Source organism: Lycium barbarum, chromosome 8 (assembly GCF_019175385.1).
Source record: "Lycium barbarum isolate Lr01 chromosome 8, ASM1917538v2, whole genome shotgun sequence".
Lineage (NCBI taxonomy): Eukaryota > Viridiplantae > Streptophyta > Magnoliopsida > Solanales > Solanaceae > Lycium > Lycium barbarum.
Genome location: NC_083344.1, coordinates 50,764 through 66,876, shown reverse-complemented (window position 1 = coordinate 66,876; position 16,113 = coordinate 50,764). Strand labels below are relative to the sequence as shown.

At 34.5% G+C, this 16,113-nt stretch overlaps 3 protein-coding genes across 4 annotated transcripts; 2 read left to right on the top strand and 1 right to left on the bottom strand.

The window, feature by feature from the left end:
- Positions 1–396: 396 nt before the first annotated feature.
- On the top strand, positions 397–1,691 carry LOC132604899 (zinc finger BED domain-containing protein DAYSLEEPER-like). The gene is made up of 2 exons (XM_060318258.1): positions 397–1,511; positions 1,607–1,691. Exons 1-2 carry the CDS (start codon positions 1,043–1,045, stop codon positions 1,672–1,674), a joined length of 537 nt encoding a protein of 178 aa, XP_060174241.1. The 5' UTR covers positions 397–1,042; the 3' UTR covers positions 1,675–1,691.
- A 2,288-nt stretch (positions 1,692–3,979) lies between these two features.
- On the top strand, positions 3,980–6,740 carry LOC132605546 (galactinol synthase 1-like). 2 transcript variants are annotated; one of them, XM_060318672.1, is made up of 4 exons: positions 3,983–4,578; positions 5,189–5,518; positions 5,772–5,906; positions 6,287–6,738. In XM_060318672.1, the coding sequence occupies exons 1-4, from the start codon at positions 4,183–4,185 to the stop codon at positions 6,515–6,517; spliced, it is 1,092 nt and encodes a 363-aa protein (XP_060174655.1). In that variant the 5' UTR covers positions 3,983–4,182; the 3' UTR covers positions 6,518–6,738. The 2 variants fall into 2 exon arrangements, with proteins under 2 accessions (XP_060174656.1, XP_060174655.1); XM_060318673.1 differs by lacking the exon at positions 5,772–5,906 and having other exon boundaries at positions 3,980–4,578; positions 6,287–6,740.
- Positions 6,741–7,264: 524 nt separating this feature from the next.
- Positions 7,265–13,312, bottom strand: LOC132605545 (nitrogen regulatory protein P-II homolog). The gene is made up of 8 exons (XM_060318671.1): positions 13,016–13,312; positions 12,871–12,916; positions 12,738–12,765; positions 11,154–11,241; positions 10,978–11,045; positions 10,701–10,770; positions 7,753–7,788; positions 7,265–7,612 (listed from the first exon to the last, which is right to left on the bottom strand). Exons 1-8 carry the CDS (start codon positions 13,200–13,202, stop codon positions 7,539–7,541), a joined length of 597 nt encoding a protein of 198 aa, XP_060174654.1. The 5' UTR covers positions 13,203–13,312; the 3' UTR covers positions 7,265–7,538.
- Positions 13,313–16,113: the final 2,801 nt, after the last annotated feature.

The following is a 16,113-nucleotide window of genomic DNA, read 5'->3' as shown; positions in this document are numbered from 1 at the left end:
CATAATATAATCATGGACATGGACCTAGGGTTATCATGAGCATGGTATAGAAACCCTAGTTTTAGTATAGAATCATAATTTATGGATTATGAGGCGTGGGGAAGAACAATGATGTTCCCACACGTAGATAGTAACTCTACATACCTGTAAACGCTCCAATCTAACGAACTAAAATTGCTTCTCTAATGAAGAACACCAAAACTCTAGCTTTGAATCGCTTGAGATGGATATACCTTGGAAATCCTATGTTTTTGTTGAAGAATCATGTTACAATTCACGAATTACTGTTATAATTACTTAGGAATCGCTAGAGCGGTCTTACCTTGACGTGGGAAGATGAGGAGAAAAGAAAAGTGGCTGCTTAGGGCTTTAGAACGAAGTTGGAATGTCTAATAACTAAAATTTCGAGTTATGTGTTGAATTTAAAGCATGGGTCATTTTGGACCCCCTGGCTCGCCGAGCGCGGTCTATGGCTTTCCCCTGCCTCGCTTTGTGCCTCGCTCGGCGAGCTCCCTTGTCCATTTTACACTTAGACAAAAAAATTTGACTTTGTCCCACTTTTGGACCCCTACCTCGCTGAGCGCGGTCCAAGGCGAGCCCTTTCCTCGCTTTGGGCCTCGCTCGGCGAGCTCCCTGTCAATTTTACACCAAGTCGATAGCATTTAGTAAAATGGGCATAACTCCTAGCACAGAGCTCCGTTCAGGCTTCACAATATACCGTTGGAAAGCTATTTCAAAGGGCTACAACTTTCATGTTTTACATTTTCTCAAATTATCAACGGATCTTCCGGAAATTGGACTGGAAGGAAGACGTATCGAAAATTTAGTCGATTCTACTGAATCTGAAGAACCTCTCTATTAGCCATATTGAGAAGATCATATCTCCTTGGTCCAAACACCAATTGACCTGGTACTTATATGCCTGGAAAGTTATTTCTATGCACTATAACTTTCATTAAGGAACCTTTTACAAATTCTCAATGAATCAAGGGGTTATGGGTGCCCGTACAAACTTTCAAATTTCCTCTGAAACTCTTACGATATGATTCTAACCTTTATTTTAAGATACCGGGTGTTACAGTTGTTGATTTTGCATCGATTATTTAAGGAGTATGTGAAATCTCCAGCAGCTAATAGCGCATTGGTGGAAAATATTGTTGATGGATGTGATAGTGAAGTAAGAGATGTAATGGATGAGTATGACTTGTTTGAGAGACAGTCAGAATCTAATTCGGAAAAAACACAATTAGATTTATATTTGGAGGAGCCTGTACTTGTCCGAAAGGGAAATGAAAATCTAGATGTACTTAAATTTTGGAAAGATAACATGATTAGATACCCTGAGCTATCAATGATGGCACGAGATGTTTTAAGTATACCTATTAGTACTGTTGTGTCTGAATCAACGTTCAGTATCGGAGGACGAGTAATTGGGAAATATGAAAGTTCAATCTTACCAGAAATTGCAGAAGCTAAGTTGTGTGCTCAAGATTGGCTCTACGGAAATGGAGGTAAAATCTATTCTTATTGATCTGTATTATGTCAATTTTTTTTTTCTTACTCTTTCTCTATAGTTATCAATTCTTTTTTTTTAATCTATTTTTAGTGGCTGATGATTCTGACGAAGATGATATTGAAATTGATGTGGAGAAGATTGTCGCTAGGTGCTGCTAACTACTATGGCATAGGTAAACCAAAATAGAGACATTGTTGCTTGCCATCTTCTTGTGTATTGTTCTACACTATCTTCTGGATTATCCACAGAAAGAGTGGATTGTTTGTCGATTTGCAAATCTAGAACAACTGAGAAAAACTGATATCAGTGTGGCCAACTTATTAACAGAAAAACTGCAGTTTTACTAAGTCTATCTATCTCCTTAGTTTCCATTAATATTGCATTTATATTTTAGGGAGTAGATTGTATTGTATATGTGACAATTATATTTTAGGGAGTAGATTGTATTGTATATGTGACAATTTTAGGAAGAGTTTGCCCCTTAATGAACTTAGACTTGTCAACAACTGGAGATGACTTTAGCACAGATGCTGAGGCCATTTTCTTGGTTTTACTTTTTCCTCAAAAGTTGGAGTAGTGTTCCTTACTACAAGTAACTTATCTCAGCGTTCTCTTCAAGTCTCTCTTCTTGCCACACAAAATTGTCAAGCAGTGCCAGTGTTTCACCAAATTAAGGATATCTCATTTGAGGTTGTCATGCTTTGAACAATGTCCACTTGCTTATTTCCTTTTTGGTGCAATTCAACTGGTTATGATATATGAATTATTTCCACCTCGTAAAGGATTTCCCATTATGCTATCATGGACTTTTCAAGTTATTAAACCTGAATTTTTCAGCATCTGTGCTAAATTGCATTAAGGAAAATTTGTCCTTGGAGCACAAGATTCCGATTGTCTCAATAACTGATTGAGTTAGGTGAATCATTAACGTATGCTCATTCCATTTCAGTAGCCCATTTCTTTCTTTATTCCCTTATTTCTGCATACTAGTGTTGAGAAGTTAGACTGCAGTTTCAGGTGCCATATTTTCCTATTGCAGCCTTCAATTTGTACTCAGGCAAACACGGCCAACTTTCTTATTTGTTTGTCATATTTTACTGCTTGCAGATATAGGAGAAAGAGGGAAAAGCTTGTTGAAAGAACTGCAGTATCACGTTTACCAACTAAATGGGGATTATTCAAGGCTTACTGCTACCGTTCAAAGCTTGATGGCACAGTTTGTGAATTGTTTGTCGATTTGCAAATGTAGAAGAACTGAGAAAGTGTTGCGGGAGACATGGAAAGAGGCACTTGAACTAAAGAAATTTTCAAGACATTGAAGAAATAGCAGTTATGTAATTCTATTTAAGTTTTGGAGGAAAAACCTTTGATTTTTAATATACTGAAAATGTATGAAATGAGTTGAATTTTGTTGAGGTATTCTGTGAGTTATGTTGACAACCAACCTTAACTTGCAAAGGTTCTTCTCATAAACATATGATGAATTACGTACTAGATCTTAAACCGATCACGACATCACGTACACATATAATTTGATATATTGTTGTATTGATAGGGTATGAATTCAAAGTTGAAGAGAAAGAAACAAAGGAGGAAAAAAGAGTCAAGTTGGGCGGGTTAGGTTATGACTCTTTATTTGATCCATTTTGACCCAACTCATTTTGATCCAAACAAATTTTGGGCGGGTTGGGTCTTGACTCGTATGTTGCTTTGACCCGTTTTGACCCGCCCAAATTTGACCCAACCCGCCCAATTGTCACCCCTACTTTTCTACTACCCGATTCATTTCAATTTATGTGATCTTAATTTTTTTTTTTTGAGTTTGTCAAAAAGAAATGACATTGTTTAATATTAAGGAAAACTCTACGTACATTGTTAAAAAATATTACTCTCTCCATCTCAAAAAGATTATCTTAGTTTGACTTGACACAAAATTTAAGGAAAAAAGAAAGACTTTTAAAATGTGTGGTTCAAAATAAGCCTTAGATATTTGTGTGGATGTAAATCATCTCAAAAAGTTAAATTATTTTTAAATACAGTAACGTGTCAATTTTTTTTTAGATAAACTGATAAAGAAAGTAAAATAACTTTTTTGGGCCGGAGGGAGTAACAAAAAAGATTGTTATCAAAATTTCGGGTCAACCTCATGCAATGATTGTCTTTGACGGCCGCCAAAATATCCTTAATTAAGTGGATCTAACTCCACTGGAATCATCCAGAATACGACCATTATACTAGCTTAGACAACGTAAGAGCCCCAGTATCATCTAGCGCTAGCTAGTGGCTTCCCTTCTCCATGTCCACAACTCAATTTCTCCAGAAACTTCCCTGATCATCAATGTCAACCGTTGGATCAAATAATATTGGATGCCACACAAAATCCAAAATTTATCTGTCGATTGCCTTCCTAATTTCACTCTCCTCCATCTACTATTTTTAGCTAACAGGGCCCTATATATACAGCAGCATTGACCCCAAACATTTTTCCTCAGACCAGACCGACCCAAAGAAGTTAACTCTGCGAAAGCAAAACAGCTCGAAGGCCTCTCTGCTCTCTCATCTTCTTCCACACAAATCCTCCCTTATTAACCCTACATTTATCTTTCGTAATTTCCTTGCATATATAATCAAGACAAAAAAACTATAATTTCTTGTCCAAATTAACTATGGCTCCGGAAATTGTGTCAGTGAGAGGACAAATGGTAAAACCAACGATTCTAACCAATAATAATAATAATAATAATAATAATAATAATAATAATAATAATAATAAAAATAAAAATAAAAATGCATCAAATACTAAAGCATATGTTACGTTCTTAACTGGAAATGGGGACTACGTGAAGGGAGTCGTTGGTTTGGCTAAGGGTTTGAGGAAGGTACAAGCGGCGTATCCGCTCGTGGTGGCGGTGCTTCCTGATGTACCGGAGGAGCACCGCCGTATATTGGAGGCTCAAGGTTGCATTGTTAGGGAGATTGAGCCTGTTTATCCACCCGAGAATCAAACTCAATTCGCCATGGCTTATTACGTCATTAATTATTCCAAGCTTCGTATATGGGGGGTACGTCGAATTTAAATTTAATAAGTTAGCCATAATCACCCATTAGAAATTGTTAATTAAATTTGAATTTTCTTTAAGAAGAATTTAGTATTTTTGTCATATATATCTCTAACTTAGTCAACAAATATTGAATTAATTGAACATGCATGTTATCTATACTTATCTTAGCTAGGATCATCTTTGACCACGTGTTAGATTACTCCTTCGACTATATAATCTATTAGACTGTGATACTGGGATATTGATTAAAAAAAAAAATTAGAATATGTGATCATCTCATTTAAAAGCTTAAATTATAAATTAGAGACGCCTTCTTAAGCAAGAATATTCTTTATAAGGAGATGAGCACGTGAAGTATTCTTTTTGATATATTACGTGGCGGTTAGCTTCGAATTTAGGATGTGTTGTCTGATACCATATTAGAATTTGTGTGGTCGTGTCATCTAGTAAAAGATCAAGTTGTCAAACTTTTTATTATTAATTATGTCTTCAACATTGATGGGTAATTGGTTTCTTAGATGTCAACAGAAAACAGATGAGAATTTGGTCTATTATTATTTGATCTGTGATGTTGATTAATTAAGGATGTTTTATTTTGGTGTTGGTGCAGTTTGTGGAGTACGAGAAGATGATATACCTAGACGGTGACATACAGGTGTACGACAACATTGATCATCTATTTGATTTGCCTGATGGCCACTTTTATGCGGTGATGGACTGCTTCTGCGAGAAAACATGGAGTCACACACCTCAATATAAAATAGGCTACTGCCAGCAATGCCCAGACAAAGTGAAGTGGCCCAATGACAATGAGGAATTGGGTCAACCACCTTCCCTTTATTTTAACGCTGGCATGTTCGTGTTCGAGTCCGACCTTGACACTTACAAAGACCTCTTGAAGACCCTTAAGATCACTCCTCCTACTCCCTTTGCTGAACAGGTATATATATACTTTTTCACTTCTTACTGTGTCTTCGGGGAATTAATTGAGGTGCACGTGATTAATTAACTTGGATACCTTGATTATTCAAAGAAAATTCATTGAATTCGTTAATGATCAATTCATATATATATATATATATATATATATATATATATATATATATATATATATATATATATATATATATATGTGTGTGTGTGTGTGTGTACGGTTATATATTTTATTTACTGGACATTATGAAATATTGCAGGACTTCCTGAACATGTATTTCAAGAATATTTACAAGCCAATACCTCTAACTTACAATCTTGTCTTAGCAATGTTATGGCGTCATCCAGAGAATGTTAAATTGGACGAAGTAAAAGTTGTACATTATTGTGCAGCGGTACGTTACATCGTACTTTACGTGCAATATCTACATGCAGTCACTAATATCCCGTGTTACATTTAATTAAATTGTTAAAGCTTGATGAAAGAAAATAAGCACTACATATTATTTCTTCTGTCACATGTGTGACACGCTTACTCTTTTAGTTTATTTAAAAAAAATAATCTATTTTAGAAGTAATATAATTTAAAACTTTTCATTTTAACTTAATGACATGATGTTATGGTCGAAAATGTCTTTGACATAATTTAGACCTCATATTTCAAGATTCAGTCTCTTTTTCTTCTTGAGCTATGTGCATGTGTTAGCCAAATACTTTCACATAAAATGAGTGGGATCGAGTAGCTGATTTTGAATTTATTATGATGATGGTGTAGGGATCAAAGCCATGGAGGTACACAGGGGAGGAAGAGAACATGGAAAGGGAAGACAAAAAAATGCTGGTGAAGAAATGGTGGGACATTTACAATGATGGGTCCTTGGACTACAAGAAGCCGGTCAACCAAGGAGCGGATAATTCAGAACCCATAAATTTGCAGCCATTGATTGCAGCAGCTATGTCTGAAGCTGGTGCAGCGCACTATCTCACTGCGCCCTCCGCTGCTTAGGCACGGAGAATATATAGACCGGGATTTAACAAGGTTAAAGTTCCCCGATTTTTTCTCTTGAGAGGTAGAACTTAGGGTTGATTGCAGAGAGCATGCAGTTATCTTCCGATATATATTCTGTAATTTGAATGACATACCTGAACCGCAGTAATGTATAAGATGTATGTTCTCTTGAATGAAGAATATTTATGGATAGGAATGGGAAACGTGGATCTTGATTTTATATCGTTTTTGTTTTTTGAGTTCAATTTTGTTTCCGAAGAATTCTTTTTACTATCCCTCCGTCCCATAATAAGTATCACCTTACTAAAAAATACTCATATTAAGAAACCAATAATTCAATGTGAAGTTTATCAAATTATTCCTCTATAATAAAAACAAATTACTTTTACCTATTGATTAGAGCATGCACAAGAAGTAAACTTTTTGACATTGTAAATCCAATAATACTAAGTTACTATGTGACTTTTTCAATCATCATTTAAATATTACTTTATTGTTTTAGGGTAAAATGGGAAAAAATTAGTCAATTTATGTCTTGATTTTCTAAAGTGACACTTATTATGGGATAATTTTTTTTGACAAAGGTGATACTTATTATGAGACGGAGGAGGTAACCTACAAAGTCGTAAAAAATAGTTTTATGTAGAAAGAGAAGTGAACAGATTCACTAGAATAAGAACAAGAAAGAATCACTGTATGAGTATACTGATCTATCGGGAAAGACTAGATTGCACAGCGCTTCACTCAGTGATCAACGAACATATGACATTAAAATTAAGGTGTAGCACTCTGTAAAGTACGAGGGACTAAGCTACAACTTTCCTAGAAAATTATAAGATTTCCAACTTATAACTCAACTGAAACCACAGGTACACGGTAAGACCAACTTCTTTTATTTTTTGATCTTGACAACACGTTCCACATAAAAAATGGACTTTGTTCCATAACTCGAAACATAACATGGCCATGATACATAACTAAATATTATTAAGCATTTTAACGTCAAGCTAGAGGCAGCTCAAGGAGTTGATAATGAAGAGGCAATATCAGCATGCCCTCCCATCATCCTCTCTGCCTTTTCTCCCCGTTCTCCTGTTACAGTGTACCATATATAGAATCATTACAAGGGACAAGTTTTGACTTCTATGAAGGAGATGAAATTCGGACAAATCAACCTATATATATCATTTATAAATTCAAAAGGACTACCGTCAGAAAGACTTTCTGCTTACCAGTGCGAACTCTTATCACATCAGATATGGGAGTCACTGCAAAAGAAAAAAAGAAACAGAATCAATAATTCACCACATTTTGTAACATTTTCAACAAGCAAAGGTTCCCGAAAATCCAATTGGATGATGAAAAACTAACAATAATATCCCAATTGATGCCAAACTTTAATAGCCAATTTGAAATTCATGGTCTCTTTGACTCGTTTAAGATTTTCTTTGCAAGGACAAGCATGTCATGTTTAAACATTAGAAAGATAAAAAATTATGGAATACAGTTAATAAAGTTAGATTGTGTGCAGAAATGCTATTCCAATCCCCGGAATGCTGCTTTACCATGAAAAATTAAGAACTGCAGAGGAAAATATCAGAAGACTCTTCAAGCTCCACTTTCCTAATCAACTAGGCTTCGCCTAGTGGGCCACTTTTGACTTATTTCTATAAGCATATTTCTAAACTAATAGCACATCACTCTGATCCATTTACCCAGGGTGCAAAATTATGAAGATGTTCTTAAAGTTAGCTATGTTAATATAAGATAGTTATGTCTTTAAATCTTTAGTTTTCTTTAGTTATGTCCAGAGGCGGATCTAAAATTTGAAGGTGTCGGGGTGCCATACTTTTCTTCAATGTACATCTGGTTAGGAACGTGTTGGGTAGGGTCCATCTTTTTTTAGTTTATTCGGATCAACTTAATAGGTCATTTTATTATTTGCAAATATAAAAATTACATCTCAAAAATCAAGAAACGAACATAATTAACATCTTAAACAAGGATCACACCCATTAACAACAAGGTAAAATCAACATTTTCACCAAGGGACTTGCATCTTTTATGTATATTAAAAAATAAACTTGCACAAGTAAAATAACATCTTCAATAAGGGAATTACACCAATCAAAATAAGAAAAATAATAGAAAAACTCTTCAATAGGTAATTACACCCCATAAGTAAATGTAGAATTAAATAAACTACAAGTTTTCAAAAATAAATCATAAATTTCATGTTTTTTTCTAAGCAATGCTTGTGAAATTTCCATCACAATTTAAGTAGTAAAGTGATTTAAATTGAATTTAACAATTATAGAATAGCATAATTTTTTATAATACACTCCCTTCGTCCATTTTTATTTGTCCACTATACTAAAAATATATGTTCACTTTTACTTGTGTAGTTTGAAACATCAAGACATAATTTACCATTTTATACCTATTTTACCCTTATTATTAAGTACTCCAATTCAATTCTCGTTTTATTTATTGCTTATTAAGAGTGTCCCGGGTCAAATATAGATAAGTAAACATGAACGGAGGGAGTAATAAACAAAAGAAATTATAAAAAATAAAAATAAATTGAATTTGGATCTCAATCCAAAATTCCATTGAGACCCAAGTTTTTCGATTTAAATACTCATAGATTTGAGATTAAGAAAAATGCTTAATTTAAGGGATTTTGAAGTTTCTATTTGTGTGTTCTCGCCAGAGATCACAGATAAAATAATAGAATAGAGGAAAGACAATATAAATAATAAAAAGATAGAAGAAAATTGGGAGAGCCGAAAAGGGAATTACTGGTACAAAGGAACTAAAAAGCACAAAGAAAAACAAGAGTCGGAAATGTTCAAGATAGATTCAAACTTGTGTCTACCAGCCATGGCACCTTTGTCTAATTTGTGACTGGGGGTGGCAGGATCAAATATTTAACCTAGTTTAAGCAAATTGCAACATAGGTATATAAAAAATTTATCATTCGAGGGGGTGCCATGCCACCCCCACCCTAAAGGGTGGATCCGCCCTGGTTATGTCTTTAAATCTTTAGTTTTCTTTCTTTTTCTCCTGAGCTTCATTGTGGGAGGGTGGGGGAGGGGGTTCATTGTAAAAAAACTAAATAGAGACTTAGCCAAAAGCAACGGATCCCTGCAAACACATACATGGGAACTGGTTACCACTGGAAACTTTAAAAAAAAAAAAAAAAAAGCGTTTTATGCTCTTTGATAGTTTTTTTCTAGATAGATACTTGTATCTTTTTAGTTTTAACATTGGAGAATAATTTTGGCCCATTAACTGACCACTTGCTAATACAATCTGGCCATCAATTTGAGCACACAAACAGCTCTTCTAGCATCAGAATCCAATCCAGGCTTGGCTTGACATTTTCGCGGAATAAAATGAAACTAAGAACAAAGATAGGCTTCTTACATGAGAAACACACTCACCAAAAAAGCCTTGAGAGAAAACATAGAAGAGTACATGTGTGTGTATCGATAGATCATAAATGTATGTAAGTATCTTCATAAGCTAGAAACTGAAATCATATGAACAAGGTGTTTAAATATTTAAGAAAGTAAGCATCGAAGCAAAGGAGAGATCAACGGATTTGGGCTTCAATTAAAATATTGTGAACAAGTCACCGATGGATTTTCTGAGAAGAAGATCAACGGGTTTGAGATTCCTGCAGCTTTTTATCTTATTTTATCAAGCAAAAACTATGACTTAATAGTGGAATTATTAATATTCCCATGTAGGACCCTGGTCTATAAGTTTGACAAGTTTAAGGCTTTATTGAAATTCATCATTTTAAACCAAAAACCTGCATCAAGACAGAAATCACGGAAATAAAAAAATTTAACATAAAGTTCCCCATCTCCTCGATATCTAAGCAGTCACAAATAAACACGTAAGCCTTCTGATATGTTCGACAAACAGGTTACTCCTCTACTTTTGAAGGCTAATATTTGCTTGAAACAACACAGCAAGTTAAAGATTATGTGTTACACCTTACCCTGTACTAAGGATATGTCATGAATCATGATAAGAAATATACAGCATACTCATTGAGGAAACATTAACTAAATTGGCCTTAAGCTTGGTTGGAGAATTTACATCAAATTAATATTTATATTAACATAACTACTGACAGAACTCCAAAATCATGAAGAGAAAAACTTACAGAAGATCTTTCCATCACCAATTTCACCAGTTCTTGCCTCTTCAATTATCTTTGCAATGACTCCTTCAACCTAATAAGACAGCATTACAGGTTAGATCAGAACAAACATGTAAATAGCACAGGAAGGGTATAATATCCCAAAAAGCAACACTTATATAAAACTTGTATATACATAGGAGACAGAAATGATACGTTAACCATATACTTCTATAGTTTACACATATGGTTTTGAATTATAGTGCAGAAAACTTGTTCAAGGCCTTTTAAATCCAAAAACCTGGTCTTTGCTGACAACAATCTCCATTTTAACTTTTGCTACAAACGTGTCCTCGGAGAATTCAGAGCCTGCAAGCAGCAGATAATTTTAAAAAACCCGAGGAAGAATCTCTTTTTAATTGACAAATATCAAGGATAACCTAAATAATCATTTAAAATTGATGAATGTCTCCATACCAGCTTGCCTCTCAGTCAAGCCACCTTGGGCGCCAAAACCACGAACATCCGAGACAGTGACACCACGAATGCCCATTTTCAATAGTGCCTTCATATTCAGAAAGGATGAGTAAATGATGGCATCTTTTGGTTTTCAGAAATAGAAGTATTGAAATATCTACAGGAAAATGTTTGCCTTCAATCGGGTTTGTGAAATGGAGTTCAATAGGTCACCACATAATACCTGGATTCCAATGTCTGGCCTTCAGCTTCACAATATTGTTAAATGTTTCTAGCGTTTCTGGTGGATTTTTTTTGTTTTTTGTTTTTTTGTTTTTTTGTTTTTTTGTTTTTTTTTGTGTGTGTGTATTCTGCGAAGAATAGTTAGACTGTATACAAAAAAGAACAAGGATGAATTGCAAATAAATGTGAATCTTCTTATTTATGCTGCATTCTAGGTAGACATTCCTTCAACAACCGTATCAATGACACAGAGTCACAGAATAAAACCATAGTTCTGATCATTTGTATGTGTATGCTTTACAAAGAGTTCGACAAACTGCAAAGAGGATCTGGAAAATAGAGATTAACCTTAGACTAACTATAAATCTATACCAAACTTCTCAGGTCTCGAAACCTGAATGGCATCAAAATTACAGAAGTGTGTCTATCAGTCAAGTTCTTGTTCTTACGTGTGCGTGGACATATTCCATGGACTTCTTGGTACATATACAAGGTCTGGACAAAAGTTACTGCATTCACGTGAACCCATAAATAGTAACGCAGATCCGCCTTGTTAAGAGTTGAGGAATGAGGCAGTCAAGAATGTCCGAATGTACCTAATACTAGTTACCAACAATTATGCAACTATAGATATTCTATCATGGTGAAACTTAATGCTCATTGGCTTTTCAAACATATCAGTGCTGATATTAATAGAGCAGGCTAGCAGCATTTTTATTAACCCCTGGGCTCTTTATAACTTTGATCACAACTGAGATTGAAGCCGTGCTGTAAAAGTATTTTCCACAATAGGCTTTTCTCAGGGCCGTCTCAACAACATTTGGGGGCCTAAAGCCAAACTTCAAACAGAGCCCTAATTTTTTTTTCTTTTTTTAAAGCAAAGATCGTCATCTATATTTTTTTATTTAACGTCTACTTTTCTAGCCTTTTCAGATGCGAAGTCATTAATTACTGTTTTATAATCGATTTGTTCTAGCAATTCCTTTTCAATTGATAATACATCTAATCCATTCAATCTCTCTTGAGACATTACTGATCTTAGATAAGATTTCATCAAATTTAATTTTGAAAAACTTCTTTCGGTTGAGGCAACAGTTTATATATAAAATACATCTTTAAGGAAAAAAGGGGGCCCAAAAATATTGGGGCCTCAAGCGATTGATTTATTGGCCTTTTAGTCGAGCCACCCCTAGCTTTTCTATAATGTGATTAAATGTAAAATTGGGGTGGAGTAAAAACCCCAAAAAAAGGGTCTGGAAGTGAAGGAAATAAAGAGCCATAATTTAAGCAATCATGTGGGCTTGCAACCTTAAGGATCACAAAAAGAAAAGATTCATTTTTTCTAAAAGTGGAGTGGCTTACCGAAGAAACCTGTTGAATTCTCCAAGGTCTAGTGCATTCCAAAACATGAAAGACACAAAATTGAATCAGTCCACAGAGTAAAGAAAATGAGAAGAAGTGGATTAGCTAGAATGTAGAGGAAAAGTGATGGCACCTTAGAATAGCTTCGACTTTGTAAAACTTGGCATCGGCGACGAAATCTGAAAAAACAACCGACCATAAGCAACAAAAGAAAGAATGACTAAATCAAAACAAGACATGGAGGAAATTAAATACTGAGAATTGTTGTGAAAAAGAACCTGGAGAGCTTTGGGCTCTGATAATTGGGGCATTTGGAAAGCGTTTGATGGTGAATTGGGATGGGAAGAAGCGAGGGAGCTTGGGTGGAGTGGCAATGCAAGTGAAATGAGGCAATTGTGAAGAAGAAGAAGAAGAGAAGGAATGAAGGGAGAAATTGGATTTGGAAAGTGAAGCAGAGGAGGCCATAATTGGTAGTGAAGAGAAGAGGGAAGCAAAACTTGTTAGATTAATCGATGATATCTATGCTGAAGGGAACTGACGCATTAATACCAGCACTACCCGTGTAACTAATTAGCACTAGCACTAGCACTGTTTCCTTGCCTTCTTTACCTTTAAGCTATTTTTTAAATCAATTTACCAAAGTAATACGTTTTTTATTTTTTTTACGGAACTAGCGTAAACGTATTCTTGAGTAATGTATTAGGCATTATTTTATTCAAAAATTCTAACGGAAAAAATTAGGTCGGGTTAACGGTGTTAAAAGCTAATTCGTGACTGTTAGTAACGTATTATTCCTAATACGTTACTGTCAGTAACGACTTTAGAGAATCCAAATACGAACAATCCTTTTATGTAATCTGACATTGACTGATGTTAAAGCCGTAACTAGGAGTTACGATTTTAGCATAAAACGTAACTGACAGTTACGTTTCTACTCAAACTAGGCATGCGCAAATCTTGCCGAGAATCTTGCAAATTGGGAATCTTTCTGATTGATTTGACTATAAAACGTGATTAATAGTTACGTTTTAATTGTAAAACGTGACACACAATAACGACACACTGCTAAAGTCCCTCTTCCTCATACTTTTTGAACAAACCACATATCATTATAAAATATAGTGTATGAAACGAATGTTCAAACACATTCGAACAATTTTCATCAAAGCTTCTACTTGTGTGGCCTATTGTCGGAACAGCATTAAAAAATTCAACAGGTATAAGTTAATTAAGTCAAATATTTCGTAATATGTTAAAATAATACTATAGTTTTAATTTATTTTTCTGTTATATTAATAATAATAAGTGTCTTATTTTCGTGTGTAGGAGTAAAGATGGCCAATTTTGAACATAATGTGATGGTTGCTTTGTATTGGGGTGGCGAAATAATTACTGAAATGAACGGATTCAGGTACACTGAAGGTGCCAAAATGATTGTCAGCATGTTTATTTCAACGAACTATGCTGAATTGGTTGAACTATTGCATGAGAAGATGGGGACAAATAGTGAAAATATTCAAATTGATATTTCTGGAAAATATCCATGCTCATTTCAAGGTAACAATACAAGGTTCATTGAGTTTAAAATTGAGAATGGCCAGTCCTTGCTACAATTTTTCTCCATACGGCAAAAATTTGCGGATAAGATCGATATAAATATTTTGGAGATTTATGTAAAGACCAAACCAGCAAATCAAAATAATATATTTCAAATGAGTGGTCAGCATGGTTATCACATGAATTTGTTGGCTCAAAATTATGGATTTGCTATGGCCAGTCAGCCTCATCTCGGAATTGAACAAGTTTTTTTTTTATAAATACAGTTAATACTTTTATTAATATTTTTAGGTATACCTGTAGTAGTGGTAGAAATCCCGCTATCTCATGTTGCTTAGCCTGTGAGGCCTTACAAAGATAGTGATACTTAAATACACTAAGTTTTTTCAAACAAAACTTACTTCGGGCACCTTTTCAACCCCTAAAATGACGATCCGAACGTCTACGTATCCTTGATGTATTGGGCCTACATTATTGTACGCAGAAAAAAATATCAGGTTCTATATAAAATATTGACGTTTCGGAGTCTTGATCCACGACTAATCCTTGGTCAAAGTATGGAAAAAACACTAAGTTTTTTCAAACAAAACTTACTTCGGGCACCTTCTCAACCCCTAAAATGACGATCCGAACGTCTACGTATCCTTGATGTATTGGACCTACATTATTGTACGCAGAAAAAATATCAGGTTCTACATAAAATATTGACGTTTCGGAGTCTTGACCCACGGCTAATCGTTGGTCAAAGTATGAAAAAAAACACTAAGTTTTTTTCAAACAAAACTTACTTCGGGCACCTTTTCAGCCCCTAAAATGACGATCTGAACGTCTACGTATCCTTGATGTATTGGGCCTACATTATTGTACGCAGAAAAAAATATCAGGTTCTATATAAAATATTGACGTTTCGGAGTCATGACACACGACTAATCGTTGGTCAAAGTATGGAAAAAAACACTAAGTGTTGCAAAAAATAAAGTTTGGCCAATTTTTTTTGCTTTTTGGTACTGTTTCTATAACGCAGTATTTTACTGCGCTAAAGGTAGTTTTGTAACATTATTTTTTGTTGGAAGAGCGAAACTAGAAGCCTGGACACGGGTTTCGCCAAACTCAATAATTTTTGCTCAAATAATATATTTGTGTTAAGAAATTTATTAAATATGTATAAATAATAAGTTTAGAACATAAGTATTAAATCTCTTTCGGGACTCCACTTCGTAAAACCTACAAAAGAAAAAATAAATCAAGAAAAGTAAATGACAAATAAAATTCAAGCAGAGAGAGAGAGAAGAGAAATGGAGAAATTAGGCCGCCGGTGCAGCCTATGACGTAAAGGGAATTGGGGGAAGGGAAAAGGTTAGGGTTCCAGCTTTTATTCGTGGGAGTAGTATTTGATTAAGTTTAAAATTATTGGGGGGAAGATTTAGTCTTTGGGGATTTTTTAATTTTTTGGGGGGAAAGTCTGGGTCCAAATGAAAAAGAGTATTAAAGTACATAGAACCAAAATAAAAAAAAATACTGCTCCTATTTCTATAACTACTATAATTTCGTAAGCTTTTTTTTATTAGTAGTAGCAAATAGTATTCCTTGCAAAATCAATTACTTTAATAAGAGCTTAAATAAAGTTCAAATGCATATAAATAAAATAAATATGACACGAATTGTCCCATAGTAAAATCGATTGTCGTCGATGCCTTTTTCTCGGTTCTTTCCTCCATTACAAGAGTTCGAACAAGAAAAAAATAAGAGTGCCCTATGAAGAATGTTGTAAAAAATCATAATAGAATCTGGCCATAACAATAATGAAAAGATCAATAAT